This window comes from Condylostylus longicornis, unplaced genomic scaffold (genome assembly GCF_029603195.1).
Source record: "Condylostylus longicornis isolate FDR11 unplaced genomic scaffold, ASM2960319v2 ptg000039l, whole genome shotgun sequence".
Classification (NCBI taxonomy): Eukaryota; Metazoa; Arthropoda; class Insecta; order Diptera; family Dolichopodidae; genus Condylostylus; species Condylostylus longicornis.
The window spans coordinates 896,653-918,264 of record NW_026578008.1 but is presented as its reverse complement, the minus strand read 5'-3'; the positions used below and the strand labels follow the sequence as shown (position 1 = coordinate 918,264).

At 23.6% G+C, this 21,612-nt stretch overlaps 5 protein-coding genes across 7 annotated transcripts in view; 3 read left to right on the top strand and 2 right to left on the bottom strand.

Moving 5' to 3' along the window:
• Window positions 1–2,270, top strand: part of LOC129609409 (protein real-time) — a 105,821-nt gene extending 103,551 nt beyond the window's left edge. Inside the window, exons 7-9 of one of the 3 annotated variants that reach the window (XM_055521310.1) lie at window positions 1,153–1,408; window positions 1,487–1,587; window positions 1,783–2,270. In XM_055521310.1, the coding sequence (XP_055377285.1) occupies window positions 1,153–1,408; window positions 1,487–1,587; window positions 1,783–1,974 (549 nt within the window). In that variant the 3' untranslated portion in view covers window positions 1,975–2,270. The remainder of the gene's footprint in view (window positions 1–1,152; window positions 1,409–1,486; window positions 1,588–1,782) is intronic. The other 2 variants (XM_055521309.1, XM_055521311.1) reach the window with 2 other exon arrangements.
• An 8,926-nt stretch (window positions 2,271–11,196) lies between these two features.
• Window positions 11,197–12,959, bottom strand: LOC129609422 (60S ribosomal protein L5). Its single transcript, XM_055521326.1, has 4 exons — window positions 12,839–12,959; window positions 12,428–12,691; window positions 11,922–12,359; window positions 11,197–11,473 (listed from the first exon to the last, which is right to left on the bottom strand). The coding sequence occupies exons 1-4, from the start codon at window positions 12,839–12,841 to the stop codon at window positions 11,285–11,287; spliced, it is 894 nt and encodes a 297-aa protein (XP_055377301.1). The 5' UTR covers window positions 12,842–12,959; the 3' UTR covers window positions 11,197–11,284.
• An 801-nt stretch (window positions 12,960–13,760) lies between these two features.
• Window positions 13,761–16,207, top strand: LOC129609421 (ran GTPase-activating protein). Its single transcript, XM_055521324.1, has 7 exons — window positions 13,761–13,959; window positions 14,022–14,703; window positions 14,777–14,870; window positions 14,936–15,043; window positions 15,106–15,384; window positions 15,441–15,611; window positions 15,685–16,207. Exons 1-7 carry the CDS (start codon window positions 13,836–13,838, stop codon window positions 16,030–16,032), a joined length of 1,806 nt encoding a protein of 601 aa, XP_055377299.1. The 5' UTR covers window positions 13,761–13,835; the 3' UTR covers window positions 16,033–16,207.
• A 229-nt stretch (window positions 16,208–16,436) lies between these two features.
• LOC129609423 (uncharacterized) lies at window positions 16,437–17,782 on the bottom strand. Its single transcript, XM_055521327.1, has 4 exons — window positions 17,565–17,782; window positions 17,393–17,458; window positions 17,152–17,266; window positions 16,437–17,017 (listed from the first exon to the last, which is right to left on the bottom strand). Exons 1-4 carry the CDS (start codon window positions 17,579–17,581, stop codon window positions 16,865–16,867), a joined length of 351 nt encoding a protein of 116 aa, XP_055377302.1. The 5' UTR covers window positions 17,582–17,782; the 3' UTR covers window positions 16,437–16,864.
• Window positions 17,783–18,693: 911 nt separating this feature from the next.
• LOC129609445 (protein-associating with the carboxyl-terminal domain of ezrin) lies at window positions 18,694–21,373 on the top strand. Its single transcript, XM_055521358.1, has 4 exons — window positions 18,694–18,994; window positions 19,049–19,689; window positions 19,758–20,140; window positions 20,211–21,373. Exons 1-4 carry the CDS (start codon window positions 18,779–18,781, stop codon window positions 21,116–21,118), a joined length of 2,148 nt encoding a protein of 715 aa, XP_055377333.1. The 5' UTR covers window positions 18,694–18,778; the 3' UTR covers window positions 21,119–21,373.
• The last annotated feature ends 239 nt before the right edge of the window (window positions 21,374–21,612 follow it).

Below are 21,612 nucleotides of genomic sequence, written 5' to 3'. Positions count from 1 at the left end.
AAAAAAACTTCATTATCTAATTAAATTACTTTCTTTTTAAAATTTTATAATTTTTAAAAAAAATACTTTATTTAATTTTTTTGTTTTTCTTGAATAATTATTATTGTATTGTTGATGTAAAACTAATTTAGAAATAGTTTCGAACTTATGTTTATTGCATTGTAAAACTTTTTAAAGCTAAATAAATTGGATTTTAAAAATTAACAAATGATTTTAAGTCAATTAATTTCTTAATAATTAAAACTAAAATTAGAAAAAAAAAAATCGAATTTTAATTAAATATTGTTAATATTTAAAATCTGGTTATTTAAATTTTAATTTAAATTTGATAAAAAATTTTACTATTTAATTAATAAATATCTCAATTCCACATTTTAATTTTAATTCAACTTCAATCATTAAAAAGTAAAAAGAAAATAAAGGTCAACAATTTATAATTTTGTATTTTGACAATGTCATTTCTAAGAAAATACACGTGAACCATTTATTATTACTAGCACATAAATAAAAAAATAGTGTCCAGACATACATTTTTGTCATGTCAAGATTTTTCCTCATAATTTAGTTTTAAATTAAGCAAAATAATTGCTAAATCGTTTACTATTTTCATGCAATCATACAATTAATCACAATCCAAACACATATACATTTATACAAATATATATGAATTACGTTTTTGTTTTAAAATATTAAATTTAAAAAACTGCAAAAAAAATGTTATTATCATCAATTTAATTGTGTTGTATTTATATTTTATTTTTAAAATAATTGACATTTTACAATAGTATTACTCAAAAACCAAAAAATGTTATTCAGTTTAGTTTAGTTGGTTTGATAGTCATGTAAAAGTAACAAAATGAAATTTTTATTTGCCAATTAGCACAATTTTTTTTGTTTAGCGGCAACTCTTAAAAAATTTGAGTAGTTTTGAAATCAACATTTTTGATTCATTTTTATAGTTTCAAACTGAACCTGCTTTTTATTAAATAATTTATTGTCATTTTTTTTTACAATAAGTTAAATTGCTTCATTTATTTTATTAAATTTAATATAATGTAAATTATAATTATGTATAATATTCAAATTTACTAAAAATAATTTAATTATACGTTATTTATTAATTTTATTTAATTTTACATTACTCATTTATAGAGCTTAATTCATGAAGGCGGTCTTGTACCAAAAACTTTATATAAGATGAATAGTGAAGAAGAAGCTCAAAATGGTGCTGTCGCACATGAACATCACAATTTATATCAAAGTGTTGAATTGAAAAATGGTCAAACTCATGAGGTTGTGATAAAAAATAGTGATCCAAAATCAGTTTTAACGTGGGATTTTGATATTTTACGAAGTGATGTTCATTTTACATTATATAGGACAAGTGAAGATCTTGGAACTAAAGAAGGTATTTTAAATAAATAGAAATTTGTTATAAATTTATTATGTAATTATAAAAACTAATTGGATTTTTTTTAAATTTTAGATTCATATTCATCTTATATTGAATTATGTGGTTTTGAAGAAGGTGTCCATTATACAAGAGAAGAACCAACAACGATATGCCGTCACAAAGAAAGTGTACAAGTATGTGACAATTATTTTTTATTATTAATATAAAAAAATATTTAAATCAGTCCTTTTCAAATAAAATTTGTTTTATTTGATATGTATTCAATTAAAAAAAAAAGGCTCAATTGGTTATTTGCTTTTGTTAACCTTTTAGCATTTTCATATATCATATAAATATATCTAAATTTTTGTTTTGTGTTTAAATTATAGGGATCGCATGTTATGGCAGCTAAAGAAACTTATGTTTTACATTGGTATTGTACAACAACATCAGGTGAGGAACCAGCACAATTACATTTCTTTTATGAAATTTTGAGTTCAGCCCATTATAAAGGATCAATGACAAGTTTACAATCTGGTTTTTCAACGAATAGTGCAAGCAGTTCATGCCAATCCCGATGATAAGAATATAATTTCAATTTTATTGAAAAGAATCAAATTTAATGGTGCAGTGCAAAAATATATATAGTAAAAAATAAGAATTTAGAAAAAGAACAAAATTATTTAATATTAAAGATCATTATATAATAATATGCAAATTATTATATGCATGTATGTATTTTAAATATAAAATCAAATTGGAAAGAAATTTTATTATACTATTTATAAGTAAGTAGAACTTGTTAAAAATAGAAGAAGAATAATTGAAAGAATAAAGAAAAACACTTTTTTGTATAAAAAAAATTTAACTACCATAAAATATTTTTTAAGATATTTTGAAATATTTGCAATTAATAATAATTTCTTCTTTTTCGCAATTTTTATATAATGTAAAAAAAAATATTATTAATTAATTTCATAAAGTAATTATCGAAATTATTTTCTTTTTTGTTTTTTTTATTTAAAAATATATTCAAAAAAATTTAATACATACATTAAAATTTATTTAAAAAAAAAAAACAAGAAATAATTAATTCATTATTATATAGAATTAATAAAATTAATTCGAATTCATTAGCATAAATTAAAAAACGCCACAAACATATTTTAATTGAATGCGTTTTAAGGATTTTAAAAAATAGTGTGTGGTTTTTGATAAAATAAATTAGCAAGTATATGTCACACAAAATTATCAAAATATGTTATAAAAAAAAATAAAAGTTATTCTTTAAAATTCAAAATTTTAAAAAATATTTGGCGAAAATATGGTCCACTTTTGTTGTAATAAATTTTTGCTTTCAGACTAAACTATCCTAAACATAATGGTAGTTTTAAACATTTTGTGTTGCAAAATTATTTCTAAACTTGGCTCATTTAATAGTTGAGAAGTTGTGTAATTTCTTGTAAATTCTATTATATAAGAAAAAATATAATAATTTTATATCAAATTAAAATTTGATTATTTTTTATTTTGTACCAAGAAACTACAAAGTTTAATGTATAAAAATATGGCTTGAAATTTTCACATTAAAAAATTTCGAAGATTGAATTCAAAACTTACAATTTGAATAATGTAGCAAGTTAATTAATAAATAAAAAATAAACAACTTTTGAATAAAAATATTGATAAGTAAAAAAAAAATTTAATTTATATTTATTTTATTTTTAATTTATTAAGTTAATCGAAGAAAAGCATTTTTTTTAATTTAAAAAATAAAATGCACGCGCAATATTTTTACATTTTTAATAAAATAAAGTAATTTCAAATTTTAAAATAATTTTTATAAGTTTTATTGAAATTATAACCTTAAAATGCGTGCATAATGTATAAATTGAATTGTAAATTAAATAAAGAAAATTAGGAAATCTCAATTTTAGTATAAATTTACACTATAATTATGAAAGCAGTTAAGAAACATTTTATTATTATAAAATTTATAAGGAAATAATGAGTAAATAATGAAAACTACTTATACCATATTTAAATAATAAACTTATGTATAAAAAAATATTTTACAATAAAAAATCTCTGTGCAAGAATGTTAAAAAATAATAATTAGTAAAATACTTTGTAATTTTAAGGGAAATTAAAAAAAAAATAACTTTAGAATTACAATTTATAAAATAAATAAAAATATGGTAGAAATGTTCATGTAATTATTATTATTATTTTTTTTTTTAGTAAATAAGTGTTAAAGTAAAAAAGTTAATTATATTAAAAAGAAAATTTAATAAATGTATGTATATATGGATTAATATAAGGAAAAATATATATACATATATATTTATAAAAATCAAGGATAAAAGAAAAAAACTATTTTTTTTTTTATAAGAATTCTTGCTATTTGATTTAATTATTTTAATTTAATTATTGTAATTTTATTATTTATAACAATTGGCCCCTTCAAACACTGATTTTGTCACCCGCATATTTGTGAATCTATGATTTATAATAATTAAAAAGAAAAACTTTAAAAACTTTTTCAATTTTTTAACTGAAATTATTAACTAAAATATTGATCGGCTTCGTCTTTCAAAAAAAAAAAGTGTCATGACATCAATTAAAAATGAAACCATGTTCAAGAACATAGTTTCATTTTTAATAGATGAAAAAAAAATCTTTTATCAAAACATTTTTTAAATTTGTTTAGAAGAAACTTTTCAATTTATGAGCCTAACTAATTATAATAATAAGCGAATTATATCTATTATATAAAATAAAAATCTTAATAAAATTTACAAAGTAGATTTTTTAAAATGCTAGAAAAAGAAAACAATCCTAGCTTAAAACTTATAATGTAGATTTAATTTCAATTGCACGCTTTTTTCTTTAAAATTTACATTTTTAATAATTTCAATTAAGTTCCAGAAAAACAGCTTAATTTTTTTGTAATCATAAAATAAAAAATTAAATATGAATTAAGGGAGTTTAAACGAAAAGTTAAAGCTCATTTAAATCTATTACGAGCTCTTGAGCAAGCTTATTGCTATTTTAAACTATATAAAAAATTTTATTTAAAAACATTTTGATAAATTATTTTTTTTTAATTATAATAACGTGCAATAAAATTAAATTGCGTCCATTTGTTTTTTAATTTAAATTTATTAATTTTTTTTATTATAATTTTATTCTAAAATATAAAAAAATTTCCAACAAATCCAAAACTCAAGCCATGTAATGCTTAATAGAAATTCAAATGGAAATGATTAAATGGAATAACCATTTCAAAATAATTATTACACAAATTATCAAATTTATTTTAATTTATTTTGAAATATTAGATTGAAAAATTCATAAACGATATATACATAAATTTCATTTTTAATTTTAAATTTTTATTTTTACACCGTTTTCAAATTATAATGGTGGCTAAAAATAAATAAAATTAAAGCTTAAAAAATATTTTAAGTGTTAAAAAAAAAGGATGGGAATTTTTGATAATTCAGTTCTAACTAGGTCTTAATTTTCCAAAGCCTTGTTCAAAAATGAGAGTTGTGTTTAAAATTCTAAAGGAATTTTTTTTTATAACTATTGCAAAAATTTTATAAATTTGAAGAAGAGCATAATAGAAAAATGTAAAATATTGAAGAATTACTCGAGTATATTGAAAATCTGCAAAAGTAAAATATTCAATTTCAGCAGATTTGTAAGTATGTCTGAAAAGACTTTTAAGATTTAATTTAGAAACTTCAATGCATATTAGAATTATCGAAAATCTCCTATATATAACAAAACAATCAGACAAAAAGCCAACTGAATAATTAATAATAATTATATACATACATATATGCATACTAATATTATATTTATAAAATTTATTTATAAAAAAAAAAAAAATACAAAATTTATTTTAAATTTAAGGAATAAAAAATTAAAAAATTGTCAGAAAATTTATAAATAAAAGTTATTGATTTTTTTTTTCTCTCTTTCTATTTTTGTCTAAAAATTTTCACATTTTTATTTTAATAATTTAAAAAACTACTTGTTACCTTTTATGAAATATTTATAAATATTAAAAAGAAAAAATTATATATTCATTTTTTTCTTATTGAAAATATTACATACTCATAAAATTGTATGTAATAGGAAAATAATTATATGTAAAGAAAAAAAACAATTGATATTTGTTAATTCATTTTTTGTAATAACTATGTCATTAATAATGTAGTATTATAAAATATAAATAAAAAAAATATTCAAAATTCATAATAAAAATATAGTAACAGAGAAATTTATTGAAATTATTAAAAAAAAATATAAAATTCAAAAACACAAGAAACTAGACGAAAATAAAATTTTTTTAAATAGAAAAGAAAAATTCATCAGCGAATACATTTCACATTTAGATAATAAAAAAAAAAAAAACAAAAATAAAAATAAATAACAAAAAAAAGAAGTATGTATTTTTATAAAAATATATTATAAAAAGCTTATTTAAAAATTAAATATTATTTTTGAAAATTTTATTACAAATAATCTGATGATGAGAATGCAACAGTTCTGATTACATTTTATATATTATAATGGAAAAAAAACCATAAATAATAATAAGATAAAAAAAAAACAAACAACTTCCGTTTTTTAACAAAAAAAATAAAATAAATAAAATTTTATACTTAAATATAAAATATTAAAAAAAATTTTAAGAGAATATATTCGCTTAAAATTACCTTAAATACATGTATGCAATATTTTTAAATAATATTTGGCAGTAATTCTTCCTAACTTTGAAACCAATTTTATATATATATATATATATATATATATATATATATATATATGTATTATACTAATATGTGTAAGCTATTAAAAAATATTAAAAATGCTGAATTAAATTCACTAATGCACGAATAAATTATTAAAAAAAAATAAAGCAAAAAAAAAAAATATATTCGCGTCGGCTTAAAAATAAAATTAACAATCTATAATAACCGAGCTTTTTCATAGATCGCCAATTAAATATTATAAATACTTAAAAAATTTTACTTTTCACTATACTTAATTAATCTTAAATATTAAAATTTTGTGGGAATTTCATAAGTTAAATTATCAGAATTTAATTTTCTTAATTAAATAAAACAAATATTCACAACTTTAATTTTATATAATTAACTAAAAAATGCCAATTTTATAGATGGTCAATTTTAGTGTTTAACCGACAACCGATATTTTATACAAATGTTACAATTCATACAGAAATTTCAACGAAAGCCTGACCCATTTTTTTTTTTCTTTTATTGTAAAATCAATACTTCTGTATTTTCTAAGACGTATCACATGATATTGTAAAAATATTCACTTTTATCCTATAAGTCCTATCACTTAAGGTGTATTTTAGTTCTCAGTATAGAATTTCAAATTTCGGAATTGATTTTATTCTGAAAAACTTAAAATTTTTCTGAATAATAACCCATCACATCAATTGATGTGACTAACACAATATGGGTAATCATTTAATAATATTATTAATTGAATAAAATAACATTAAATTTCAACATTGATTTTATTTTCAAATGGTTTTGAATTCAAAAATAGTTTTTTTTTTTTTTTTGAATAATATTCTACCATATCAAGTGATGCCTCTCTTAAAAAATACAGGTGATAATTAAATAAGCCAGACCTATATCTTTTATGTGTATATTATATTATATTGTGTTTATTAAAAAATTATATTAAAATTTTTTTAATATCAGCATTACAGCAAATTTGAAAACAAAAAACGAAAAAAATAAATAAAAAAGGAAAAATTTTTTTTAACATTTTATAAAAATGACAAACCGAATATGACATCACATCACACTCTCGTCGATAAAAAATTTTTCAATCGAAAAACCAAACCAATCGATTATTAAAATCGACTTGTTAATTATAATATTGTTAATTAATTAGTATAAAACAAAATAAATCGATTATTAAAATCGATTTTGAAAAAATTACAAAATCAAACAGAAATGAAATTGCAGACGTAAAAAAATTAAAAAAGATAAAAACCAGATTTTTTGTATCAAATTAAAAGTAATAGGTTATTTGTACTATGAATACTGAAGTAAATATTACTTTAAGCACATCATATAATTAACGCATGAATATTAAAAATTTTATAAACGTTTATATTATATTATAAAAAAAAAAAAAAAACTAATAATCAATACAGAACATAATGGTGGATGATAATAATTAAAAAGAGTAGAACAATTTCAAATTAAATTGAAGAATTTTAATCACAATAAAATAGTTTCATGAAATTTCATGTTATAATTTCATTTTAATACATTATGTATTAAATTCATGGCATTTATGTAATTTTTAATAATATGCACAAAATTTTTATTCAAAGAAAAAACACAACCTTATCTCTGCCTTTTTACATTTTATTTAATTATGCTTTATTTCAGTTATCATCAAATTTTTTCTATAAAAATAATATTTTTAACTAGATATACATATTATATAAATTATAATTTAATTTTTTTTTAATTAAAGAAATTTGTTCTACTTTTGCATAACATAAAAGAAAACTACAAAAATGAAGAATGTGAAAAAAAACACGATTTAAAAAATAAAATTTTTGAGAATAATTTTAATAGCGCATTTCTTTATAGCCATAATACCATAATATTTTACCATAAACAATTAAGATAAAACAATTTATCTATAATCAACACAAAAATAAACAAAAAAAAAAGAAACTTTTGAAATAGAAATGACTGAAAAATTCAAATACACAGTATATATAGTTAATATAAAAAAAAATTATATATAAATATATTATTAAAAACAAAAAATAATAGACATTAAAATAGAAATAAAAAAAATCAATCACTAAAATTTTTGGAAATGAAAACGCATATAAAAAAAATGCAATCTTTATATAAAATGAAAAACCAGGATAATATATAAAAAAAAAAACTAAGTTTTAAATAAAAAGGTAAAAAAAAAAAACTTGTTAATTATTATAAAATAAATACTAAATGTATGAAAAATTGTTATAAAAAATGAGAAAAAAAAAATAAATAAAAATAAGAATCTTGCTCAAAAAACAGAATCACTTTATGAAAAATCATTTTATTTAAAGAAAAGTTGATGATAGAAACAACCCCAACTGGCACAAAATTAAAATAAATATTTTTAATGTGATCTCCATGAGTGAAAATCAATCTCAAGGTAAGGTTAGTACCTACTAACAAAATATTCTTTTTATTTAAATATTTTTTTTTATTTAATTGAAATTTTTTTCCCAAAATTAATTTTTGTTTTAAATTTACATGCGGCATTGTATTTCGTATCGACAATTTATTACGTTAATAAATTAGTTTTACCATCCCAACCAGCAAAAAACAATGCATTTTATCCCCTCTATTATGAACATCGGTATCGGCCGATATATTATCGGCAGTTCTAATCGGTTTTAAGTTTCTTCTGTATTATGAACCGATACCGATAAAAATATTTCAACCGATTAAAAGAAGCTTTTTCATACAAATTTTTGTTTTTGTAAATTGGAGAAAAAGTTTTTTTTTTTTCTAATGACATTTGTTTTCTTTCAAAAGTTATTTTCAAAAAATTTTTAAAACTATTTTGAATTTGGTTTTGATGTGCTAAAAAGTTGTTGTAAGCAAATTATTTTCTGTTAAATTTGTAAAATAAAAATATACATATATCGGGAAAATGTCGCGTGCATTATATTTTGAAAGTGAAGAAACGGTAGTAAGTGAAGAAACGCAAGCTATTCAAAGACGACATATAAGAGATTCAACTAATCCATTGGATTTAGACAACAAAATGTATGTTTATGTACCTATTTTATTTTATTATTTACATATATAATATGTACACATTTTTTAGGTTTATCCAGAATTTCAGATTATCATTCCTTGCCAGGTTTAAGTCCTCTTCCATTTTTTCTACTAACCGCGCAATTTGTTTTTTGTTGCTTACGATTTTACTCCTAAATAAAATATATGAATAACATTTTGAAAGAAAATAATTTAGAAAAAATGCTTACATTTTAAAAAAAGCAATCAATTACACCAGTTTCCTTGATAAAATGAAGATTTTACAAAAAAAAAAAAATCTGTCGTTTAAAAATTTGTACCCGCTTTTAAATCGGGGAAAACCCGACAATTTATCGTTTTCATAATACCAGCTAATACGTTTTCTATACAGTGAAAAAAAGCTTTCCCGACTCCGATAAAATTTACCGATAAACAATGTTGGTAATACAAACACAAAATTTTGCCGATAAATTATCGTTTATCGGCCGATACCGATATACATAATAGAGGGGTATATAAAAACAGAATTGGACTAGCTATGTATATTTAATCATAATTTATATTTTGAATACAGAAATGAAGGCGAATACATACTTTTACGAGAATTTGCTGATAATTCCGACATGTACTGAAAATTCTAAAATTAAACCTTGAAAGTTTTTTTTTTCCAATACTTAAAAATCTGCAGAAACTGATTATTAACATTTGCAAATTTATATCATAGTCGAGCAATTTTTCAATACAATATCCAACATTTTTCTATTATGTTCTTCTTCTAACCCCTTGCCTTACGATCTAATTTCGAAGAAACATGCGTGTTCAGACTATTTAATTTTAATGCAACTCTGTGCTTGTGTTATCAGAAAATAAAACTAAAATATTTTAACTTTAATGAGTATATTTATAAAAATATAAATTAACAAAAAATCACTTTCAATATTCACCGTTCACTCAAATTGCAGTCATCATCACTTTCGTTTTTTAGAATTACATATATTAAATATGTATAAATAAAAACGGCTAAGATTAATATCTTGTGTTATTTATTTGTTATCTTTAGTTATATAAACTTTATAAAACAACCTCCCAAAAATAGCAAAATATATTGCTAAAAAACTACAGCACTCTACTACAAAACTCACTGACAAACTGAATAAGGAAAAATTACAAATTGTTTTCTTTTACAAAACGCCCAGTACCGTTATCTACAATGAGAGAATTTTAGAGAACAAGGAAGCCTAGATAATGCATAAATATCATAACGGTTGTTTTTAAGTTTATTAAATTTACTACTACTGCTTTTGAAACATTTAAATATGCTGCGGGCATAGCCCGTCAATGTCGAATTTGGCACAGAAAATGTTTGCGGGCGACACTCTCCATTTCCACTTAAGGGGCTAATTAGTAAAAGTAGCAGTAAAACAAATAATAAAAAAACTTAAAAGTTAGACCTGGATCATGGAAAATCCCCTAATATGCCCTGTTTATTTTTATTTTACTAATTAAAGCTCCCATTTACAATCAGGATTACTTTTCCATTAAATATATAATTATTTTTCCTAAGAGACATACATGTCGGTATATATGTATTTAGTTTTATTAATTTAGAGTGAAATACATTTTTAATTTAATTCCAATTTGATTTCCCTCATGTATTGCATTTGCTTGTTTTGACAACTCCACGTTATTTTTCATTCTATGTATGCAAATAATTATTTTTTTCAAAATAAATCTTCCAAAAATAAACAACTCATTTACTGATAAAATAAACCCCTTGAACTTCTTACACTCCGCATAGTAAACAATTATTAATCTAATCGCTATTGTGGACACGAAGAAGATGCATTTTCCAAATTGCAAAAAAAAAATTAAGAAAATCAATGCATACAAATTTTAATACATATATACATGTATATTTATTTATAACTAAAAAAATCTTAAAACATAAATTAAAAAAATATTGAAAAATTAGCTTTAGTAAAATTGAATTTATTTTTTTTTCATTTTCTTTTAACAAACAATAACCAAGGCTATTTTAATTAACATTTATGTTGATTTATGCCTCAGTTTCAGTTTGAAGTTTAGCTATATATGCTGCTTTATGTTCAGCAACCTTCTTCTTACGTTGTTCTAATGTCAACTTCTTAGCTGACCATCTCTTCTTAGTTATTCCGGATTTTTGAACCTTCTTATGAGTTGGATCACTACGGATTGATGCATGAGCTTTTTTATAAACTTCTTCAAGCTAAAAAAAGAGAAAAACACTTGTTATAATATAGATATGCAATATGCATAAAAGTTATTAATTGTTGTATAACATTTTTAGGTATAACTATTAAGAATTTCGAACAATTTAAAAATTTTAATGTATGGTTTTAACAGGATCGTGTATACACTTTTTTTGCATAAACAATCGAACAAAAAATCACATTATTTTTTGTAGTCCACTTTTGGCACAGTAGAGCTATTAATAAATTCATCTACGGTAATTTTTAAATGGACGTATTTTTAATATTTTTAGGAAGATTAATTGAAACTTTATAAAACTGAAATGTTATTAGTGCTATAGAAATGTTCGTTTCTGCAAGTAACAAGTTACACTATGTATGCTTTAACACAAATCTTTTCAGATCTTAAATACTAATTGTCAAATCTAGATAGAAAGTCTTAAAGATATTACGTATTTTTCTTACATCATCTGCACGAATTCCTAAAGCAATGTATTTGCTGAATTGTTTCTTGAATGCATCCTTATCTTCTTCTTCTAAAGTTCTCATATAATCAGCGACATGTTGACCAAAAATATGAGCTCTATGAACTTCAGCATTAAAACTTTTTGTTTCAGCTGAATAACCTGGGAATCTTTTAACAGAATGTGGTATATTTAAACCACCATCAACGGCACCTTTCATTGCACCAAATACACGAGCTCCAGTTGTGGTTCGGCTTAAACCTACATCCAAATAGCAACGGAATGCACCTGGACCTTGATCTAATGGCTCAACATTGTATTCTTCACCAGTAACTTCAGTACATCCAGCATATAAAGAGTCCAAACCCAACTTGTGAAGAATACGTCTGGCTACTAATAAACCAGTACAGTAGGCAGCTGCATAATTAGTTAATCCAACCTAAAAAAAAAAGTCAATGATTTCATTAAAAAAAAAATCATTCATAAAATCAATTTTATTATATATACCTTAATACCATATTTTGGTAATTCATGCGAGTAAGCTGCACAAACTATTTTATCACCTTCGATACGTGCATAGGCTATTTGACACGTAATATCCTTGTTGCTTAAACGGACAATAAGACGATATTTTGGTGTATTATATTTATTTTTGTCTTGGAAGATAAGACGTTTTCTTGCATAGTAATCGGTTTTACCTTCACGTCGCCTCTTGAATTTAACTTGGTAACGCTTGAAATATTGCTTGTTCTTAACAACTTTTACAAAACCCTAAAACAAAACAACTTTTAGTCATGCAAACATTTTTAAATCATTAAAATTTTCATTCATCTATAATAAAGATTAACTATTTTTACATATAATATAACAGATTTTAAATGTATTAATTGATTGCCAAAAATATTTTTGTTATTTTACCATTTTAAGGGAAAATTTTTAAAATTTCCACCCGCGAAATTTATACGAATTATACTCCGAACGGGTCAAAAAGGAAAAGGACAGGTTAGTTTGACAGCTGACAACCGGAAACATAACGAAAATCCAACGTTTCTATACCGAAAAGTTAATAGGGAGATGATTAAAAGACTACGTTTACAATAGTGAATATTTATGAAAAATTCTTTTTTTTGGCCACCTTCAAATATGTATTGTATAAAAATTCTGAAAATATTTAAAGGTAAACTGAATTACCTACTACATTATATTTAAATCTAACACAAAATTTAACACAAACAATTTCAATGTGAAATTCAATAAATTTTCAATCATACTCTTTCTCCTCTTCCAAAAATTTAATTGAAGTTTCTGAAATAAAATTTCAATTTAAATTGAAGTTTCAGAAATAGAGGTTTTTTAAACAGAACATGTATGTTTTCGTCGTTTCTATCAGATATTCAGGTAGCTAATCTACTACGGCCTTATTGACAAATCATAAACAAGAATATGTATATGGTTTACATTTAAAATATAAACATACATACGTTATGTACATTCGAAAATAAAATTTTACAATTTAAGGTAGGTTTAGTATGAGGCTACAAAATCCAGGCTACATTCCACAAAAAAATTGCATTCGTATTATCCAGTTTCATATTGATTGAATTGAACAAAATAAATTTAGGTAGTTCCTCTTTTGTAAACATGGCAAAATCTAACATCGCCTTAACTAATGTATTCCAGAAACATTGATTTTTTCTAGTTGTCAAGGTTGACATTTCTTCTGACATTTAACCGGCAAAATCGCGTCTGCTATTCCGTTTGTTGTTAGTTGTTTGTTGCATTAAACAATTTTACTACATAGTAAGCATATAGTAAAGGAATTATTTAGAAGTTAAAAGTGGTTGTAATTAGTTTCAAATTTAAACAGAAGTAAAAAAATTGTATAATTGTACAGCATAAAAAAAATAATTAAATAATGAGTTCAAAAGACGGAGAATTGCAAAATTTTAGTTTTACGAAACTCGCAGAAGAATTGGATTCGGCTACAAGCAGTGTTAGTTTTGAAGGGAAATCAAATAAGTGGGAAAACGAAGCGGCTGGTAAATTATTTTAATTTTTATAAAATGTAATATTTGATGAAAAGAAATTATAATATTTTTAGTTCAACCTGTAATCGATGAAATCAATAAATCTCAGAAATTAACGCTCCTTAATTTAGAAGGGAATACGTTAGGTGTTGAAGCGGCTAAAGCTATTGGTCAAGCACTTCAAAAACATCCAGAATTCCAGAAAGCTCTTTGGAAGGATCTCTTTACTGGTAGATTAAAAACAGAAATACCTTTAGCACTTAAAGAAATGTGCAGTGGTATAATAAAAGCGGGCGCAAATTTAACAGTTTTAGACTGTAGTGACAATGCGTTAGGTCCAAATGGCATGATTGGTTTAGTAGATTTTATAAAAAGCTCGTCTTGTTATAGTTTACAAGAATTAAAATTAAACAACTGTGGATTAGGTGTCCAAGGAGGTAAAATGTTGGCAGATGCATTACTTTCTTGTCACGAATCAAGCGTAAAAGCTGGTAAACCGTTAAAACTCAAAGTTTTTATTGCTGGACGAAATCGTTTAGAAAATGAAGGGGCTAAGGCACTTGCAAAAGTGTTCGCAGCTGTAAAAACTTTAGAAGAAATTGCAATGCCACAAAATGGTATATATCATATAGGTATAGCTGCATTGTCCGATGGATTTAAAGAAAATGAGAATATGAGAGTTTTAGATTTAAATGATAATACTATCACTTCAAAAGGTGCCGTTTCTTTGGCAAGTGCTTTCAAATCAATGCAAAAGTAAGTAAACGAATTTTAATTTAATAACGTAGATACCAGTATTCTTATAAATGACGTTATTTTACATATAAAGATTGAGAAAAATCAATTTTGGTGATTGTTTACTGAAAACAAAAGGAGCCCTGCTACTAGCAGAAGCCATTCAAAATTCACATGCAGACTTAGAGGTAAGATAATAGGTATCTTGGTCGAATAATGGCATAAGAACAATATTTTTGATATATAATTTTAGATTCTCGAGTTGGAATCCAACGAAATTGAAATGAATGGGGGAATAACTGTAGCTTCAGCCGTTGGAAATAAAGAAAACCTAAAAATTTTAAATCTTGATTGCAATCAAGTAAATTAAAAATACTTTATTTTATAGATTTTTGAGTATTATAAGTATCATTATATGTTTAGTTTGGAGGAGAGGGATGCATTACGATTCAAGAAATAATGGAGGGAAACGGGAAGCTAGACTGCTTGGCTTCTATGGAAAATGATGAAGGTGATGATGACGGCGTTGATGATACTGAAAATGAAGATGAAGCAGAAAACGAGGACGATTATGAAGAAGAAGAAGAAGCGGAAGATAAAAATGAACCAGCAGAGATTAGTTCTTACAGAGGCTTAGAATCAATTTCTTTATCGGAAGATGACGACTGTGATGTTAACTATATCGCAGCATTTTGTAATAAAGTAAATATTTAAAAAATGTTTTTTAAATTGTATAGTAAAAATTCATTACCTTTTAGTCTGTATTCAACAATAAAGAAAATTCTTCACACGACAACAGTGTCGTATTCATTAAAGAAGAAGAATTAGCGAATACAATCGAAAATTTTATTGAGTGCAACACAACTTCAAAAATGTTTATGGCATTAACAGAAAAAAATAAACTCGAAGAGTTTAGAAACTATTTGAAGGTAATAGCGATATTATTTCTTAACTTAGTATGAACATATAAAGCAAAAAATTTTTTATTTGTTTTTTTTACAGAAATACAAAGATGATGATTATTTAATAAGATTGACATTTTTAGTTTTAAAGTGCTCAGATGTTTCAACAGAATCTGCAGAAGCTTTAGATATTGCTGTTGCTCTATATAAAGATGCTTTCGATTATGCAAAAGAAACAAATCAAATATCAAGAGTTCGAACATTTTTTTTAATTCAATTAGGTCTTTTAAAATGTGAAGACAAATCTTTTAAACCGGCATATGATTTAAAAGCATGTCGAAATGCTGCTAAAATTGCTGTAGATAAAAAATGTTTTCCGGATGAAATAGAATCATCATTCAAATTATTTTTGGAAAAATTTGGTGATGCACAATTTGTTAAACCCTAAAAGGGAACTAGAACTTAAGTTGACCGCTTTTTTGCAAAAAAAAAATGTCGAAAATTAAGAAATTTACAGACACACTACTAAAATTTTTATATAAAGCTTAAACTTAAAAATTGTATGTTATGAAATTTAGAATCTAATAGTGATTCTATCAATTTATACAACAATAAAACTTCATAAAATTTTAATCTATTTTTTTCTTTATGTAATAAACCTCATAAATTTAAAATATTTTTTTAATATATAATAGATTTCTACAAGTAAAAATATAGAAATATGAAAACAAAGAACAATCATTTTTTACCAAGACAGAAATTTTGATAAGATGTAGAATTTTACTTACTTTTTTTTTTGTTTCTTTTTTTTTGTGATATTTATGACAAAAAATAGCAAATATCAAAAACTACGCGTAGAAATTTTTGTTTTTTTCTTTCTTTTCAATTCCAAAATAAAATGAAATCTTAAAAAATCTACTTTTGAAATATTTTTAGACAAATACATTTTGTAACTTAGGCAAAATATAATTTCACATACAGAAATTACACAAAATAATAAATAAAAAGAAGTAATTATTTATGTTCGGAATATCATATCAAAGATCAGAAGCCGTTGTAATAATTATAATAATAATAATAATATATTTTGTAAAAATTTTCTGATATTAATTATGGTATTATTGAATCCTTAGCGAAAATAATTGATACTTTTCCCTTTACATTATACACGATATATACGATATAAATTACAAAATATGCGTATTGATATTTAAAAAAAAAAAAACAAATATTCATTGTCAGTTATTTCTTCTTCTTTCTTTAATATGTTGAATATAATTTCATTGGTGCCCAGAAGAATTAACATGAATATTCTGAACAAGTCGTTGACCCCAAAAACCTTCTAAATCAAATGGTTGAAAGTCAACTGGTGGCCTTATTAATTCTGCTCGATATACATGCGGTCCCTTCCCATGGGGACCAGGTTCATTTACCTGAAAAATATAATATAATTAGATATTTATTTCTACATTACTCTAATAAATCTATTATTCATAATGAAGATATTGCTAAAATAAACTTTATTTTAAAAGGATATGAATTGATATAATAGCATTGTTATACAAACCTTGCTCCAAGCATCTTTAATATATTTTATTAACTCATCATGTTGTGTTAATGGTTGTTGTGGATCTACTCTATTATTAATTTGCTGTGTTGTAATCTGTCTACGACGTGTTGGCCTACAAAGGAAATTTCAAAGTAAAAAATTTAGTTTTTTAACGATGTAATTTTAATATATATGAATATACATATAAATATATGTATATATACAACATATTATACAAAAAAAAATTGACAATACAAACCATTCATGATCCTGTGAGCTTTGAATATTATTACTTTGACTCCTCCTTAAATTTGTGTACGAATGCCTAGTTAAGAAGATTAATTCGAAAAATTAAATAAATTTAAAAATTTTGCTTCAATTAATTTATAAATCATTCTTTCAATATTTAAGTGTACACAAGTCTCACTCACCCATTCCTGTGATCCATTTTTTTTCTTTTTTTTTTTTACTCTTGAATAATTTCTATAAAGAATTCAAAATTATCCACTTAATGTGTGAGAAGAACTCCTATTTTAATTATGTTTATGTTAATTAATATAATAAATTTAATTTTTATTTCCTATACAATTTTTTTTTTTATTTCATAAATATTTTCTTTTGCCTTTTTAGAAAGCTGTTCCTAGTTGACACTAGCAATTGACAACTAAAACTTTCGCCAAGTTTTTGTAGCTCTGTTTATTCGAGAGTAGTACACTCAAGGCAACCCTAAGCGTCCCGGTAAGAATGTGCATTTATTGCAACGATATTCATAGTAGAATGCTCACAAATCATAGGAAGATTTTTAAATTATTTATTAATTTATGCAGTTTGGTGTTGTTGTTTATTCTTCTTACAAATCATACATTTTGTAAATTTGACAAATCATCATTTTTTAATTCGAATTAACTAATTTTTGTTCGAATTACCTAAAATTGAATTAAGGATATCTATATCTATAGACATATTTTAAATATTTAGTTCAAATTTTTTAAATTTTAGTTAGAATTATGTATTCAAACGATAAATCAAAGTAAGCAAATACTTTATCCATTTTTCAACATACGTACGGAAACGTCAAACGAATGTACATAAATATTTTTTTATTAATTTTTTTTTGAAGTTTTTATATTTTTCGATTTTAAATTTTGTTATTTTATATGCAAATCTCTTTTATATTGAAAAATAATAAATAAAAAATTTATTTTTACATGCTTTGCAAAGCTGTAGTGAAGTATAAGTTTGAATACAATTATTAATAATTTAATGAAAAATTTCCGCTCACTATGTATTAAGTGTCATAGCTCATACAAAATGTTTAAGACTAATGTCAAACTGCATAGAACAAGTACAATTTTGAAAATATTAATTAATTTTTTTCAGATTTGTAGTAACTCATAGCGATTTGGAGTAATGCATAGCGAGTGCTGTTAGTTAAAATTTCAAATGAGTCAGAATAATGGCAAATGTGCCAAAAGGGTTTTTTCACTTCTAATAAGTACAGTGGTACACGTACAGTATTGAGTATAGATTATATACACAAACGAAACAGAATGTGACAGTTGTTTTTAAGCTGTATATTTTTTTTATTAAAATTTTTGAAATACATTCTTAATCTAAAGGACAATATCATTAAGCTAAAATTTTAATGATACAAGCTTTTCTTGAAGACAATTTTAATATGGGAAACGATAAAAGCACTTTAAGGCATTTAGAAATTGACAAAAAATGTGTTGAAACAAATGATTGTTGGACCCTTTTTAATGCACAAACTGATGATAGACCATTATCTGTATTCATTGGTGAAAATGTTGTCCAGGGTCAATTATGGATAACACAAACTCCTATTGAAAGATCTATCAAGGTAAATAAAATTTACAAAAAATTATCTATTATCACATAAATATTTTCTTTTTAGAATTTGATGATATATAGACATCCATTTATTTTAAAATACATAGCCTCTTGGGATCAACATTTAGCTACGGAACGTGTTCAGCCGTTAGCAACAATACTCCAAACTCAAACTGATATACAAATATGTCTAGGTTTACGCAATATCTTATGTGCTTTGATTTTTCTCGTTGAACAAGCAAAAGCTAGACATCTTAATATATCAATACCATCCATTTATGTTAGCTCTGAAGGAGAATGGCGGCTCGGCGGATTTGAACATGTATGGAAATCGAAAGATTTAACAAGATCAATATTAGAATTAGCTAATTCACATCGTTATAAACCTTGTATTGATCCCAACGAAACATCAAAATTTTCACAACACCAACCAGCAGATGGGTTAGAGCAGTACGCTTTTGCCACGTTGTGTGAAGAAATTCTCAAAACAAATAAAAATTCAAACACACCGTATGTTGTAGAGTTTCGAGATTATTGTGCAGCACATTTAAAACATCAAAATGTAGCTCTAAGACCTAAGCTATCCGCTGTATTACTCCATCCATATTTTAATCACGAATTTATTTTGATTCATTCGTTTTTAACTGAATTGCCTTTAAAAAGTCCACAAGAAAAACAAGATTTCTTTACCAATTTAATTGATAGGTTTGATATTTTCTATTTAAAATTTAAAGTACTAAATATAATAATTTTTTTTCAAACTTATATTTTAGATTAAAATATTTTGATGAAAATGTGGTGGCTACACAAATAGGAAATTTATTACTGTCAAGGATGGTTTTATTAGACAGTACTGCAGAAGACTGTGTTACACCTTTTGTTTTGAAACCAAAGTCAGAGAATAACATTTCATCGCTTTATTCAAGTGCAACTTATAGTAATCACATTATTCCACGTATTAAGAAAATATTTTGTGTACGTGATAGTCAAATTCGTCTTATTTTACTCGATTATTTTACTGAATATATTCAATTGATGACAGAAGAAGAGTTAAGAAATGAAATATTACCGAATTTGCTTTTAGGTATTAAAGATACAAACGATGTTTTAGTTGCAAAAACGTTAAGGTGTTTGGCTGATTTAATTCCTATTTTAGGTAAGGAAAAGTAAAAAGAAAAAAACACTTTCGCTTTAAACTTTATTTAATAATTGCATAACTTTAATAGGTGCATCTGTTGTAATTGGAGGAAATCGAGGTAAATTATTTGCTGATGGCCGTCCACAAGACATTCGTACACCAACTACTGTTAAAAAACTCAATAAAACAGAGCCACGTTCTATCACACCCGTTTTAAATTCCGCTGGATTAGTTTCAGATTTCCTAGAAAATTCACTGCCTGAATGTAATGAAAGTTTTGTCTCTCCTTTACTATTAGGTGATGATCCAATTACAGTACATGATAGTGAAATTTTAAAAAATGCATCTTTAGTAGACGACAACGAAGTTGCTACAGTTATATCAAATCAATTTATGCCAGAGCGTTTAAGTCCAGATGGTGGTGAAGATGAAGAAATTCAAGCTGCTGTCAATCATAATGAGAATAATTCATCTATTCAAGAAGATGGTGATGATTCGGCATGGAGTGATTGGGATAACGAAAATGAGAATGAAACAGCGAATTATTTAAATAGCGACAACATTGAAAATGAAATTGAAAAAATCGAATCAGACAATAATTCGGCAATACCATTTACAGAATTTTCCGAAAATAAAATCAATTCAGCAGATATTGAAAATATTAATATACAAAGGACTAAAGCCCAGATTGTTACTGATGATATTAATGATTTAGATATTAAAATTAAAAAGCTTTCAAAAAAAGATCAATCTGATGAATTTGATTTTTTCAAAGATATGGAACCCGTTATTAAAAGTAATATTAGTGTTGTAGAAGCAAATGAAATAGATTTAATTAATAACCAGACCAACGAAAAAAATCAAAACGAAATTATAGAAATTAAACATTTAACTGATGTTGTTATTGATAATAGTAGATTTGAATTAAAATCTACGGATGATACTGTTGAAAGCGGTTGGGATGATGATGATGTGACAGTTAATTGGAATGAATAACTTTTAATGTATTTTTGTTTCCTAATAATTTTGATGTTTTTAATTTCAAACTAATTGAAAACATGAATTATGTATTTGATATTTTATAAATTTCTGATTTTTATTTTTAGTTCATTTATAAACTTTATTTTTTTTTTAAATAAATTTATTTAAAACGTAATGTTAGAGCAATAAGAGAAATTGTAAAAGAAAGAAGTTCTTTTTTTTTTTTTGAAAACAAAAAATGCAAAATTTGTAAGATTAAACAATTTTACTTATTAGTCCACAAAAACAAATATAATATTATTTATATTCATATAAATATTATAATTTTACAAAAAATTTTTATATATTATATAGAATAGTAGAATATATACACCCATATTCTCATAGATTCACTTGCATAGATGAGATATTATTCAAAATTTTTCTAATTTTCAGAATAAAATCAATAACAAGATTTAATATTCTATACCGAAAACTGTGATTCTTTTGAATAAGATCTGAATAATGTT

Excerpts from the sequence above, each read along its gene's own strand:
- LOC129609422 (XM_055521326.1), bottom strand. Across the intron at positions 12,360-12,427 it reads TACCAAAATATGGTATTAAG|GTTGGATTAACTAATTATGC; the intron begins GTATATATAATA and ends TTTTTTTTTTAG. Across the intron at positions 11,474-11,921 it reads TAGGAATTCGTGCAGATGAT|CTTGAAGAAGTTTATAAAAA; the intron begins GTAAGAAAAATA and ends CTCTTTTTTTAG.
- LOC129609423 (XM_055521327.1), bottom strand. Across the intron at positions 17,267-17,392 it reads AGCTCACAGGATCATGAATG|GCCAACACGTCGTAGACAGA; the intron begins GTTTGTATTGTC and ends TTTCCTTTGTAG. Across the intron at positions 17,018-17,151 it reads TTAAAGATGCTTGGAGCAAG|GTAAATGAACCTGGTCCCCA; the intron begins GTTTGTATAACA and ends TATATTTTTCAG.
- LOC129609445 (XM_055521358.1), top strand. The coding sequence starts at position 18,779 with ATGATACAAGCTTTTCTTGAAGACAATTTTAATATGGGAAACGATAAA. Across the intron at positions 18,995-19,048 it reads CTATTGAAAGATCTATCAAG|AATTTGATGATATATAGACA; the intron begins GTAAATAAAATT and ends TTTTCTTTTTAG. Across the intron at positions 19,690-19,757 it reads TTTACCAATTTAATTGATAG|ATTAAAATATTTTGATGAAA; the intron begins GTTTGATATTTT and ends CTTATATTTTAG.
- LOC129609421 (XM_055521324.1), top strand. The coding sequence starts at position 13,836 with ATGAGTTCAAAAGACGGAGAATTGCAAAATTTTAGTTTTACGAAACTC. Across the intron at positions 14,871-14,935 it reads ATTCACATGCAGACTTAGAG|ATTCTCGAGTTGGAATCCAA; the intron begins GTAAGATAATAG and ends ATATAATTTTAG. Across the intron at positions 15,612-15,684 it reads AGTTTAGAAACTATTTGAAG|AAATACAAAGATGATGATTA; the intron begins GTAATAGCGATA and ends TTTTTTTTACAG.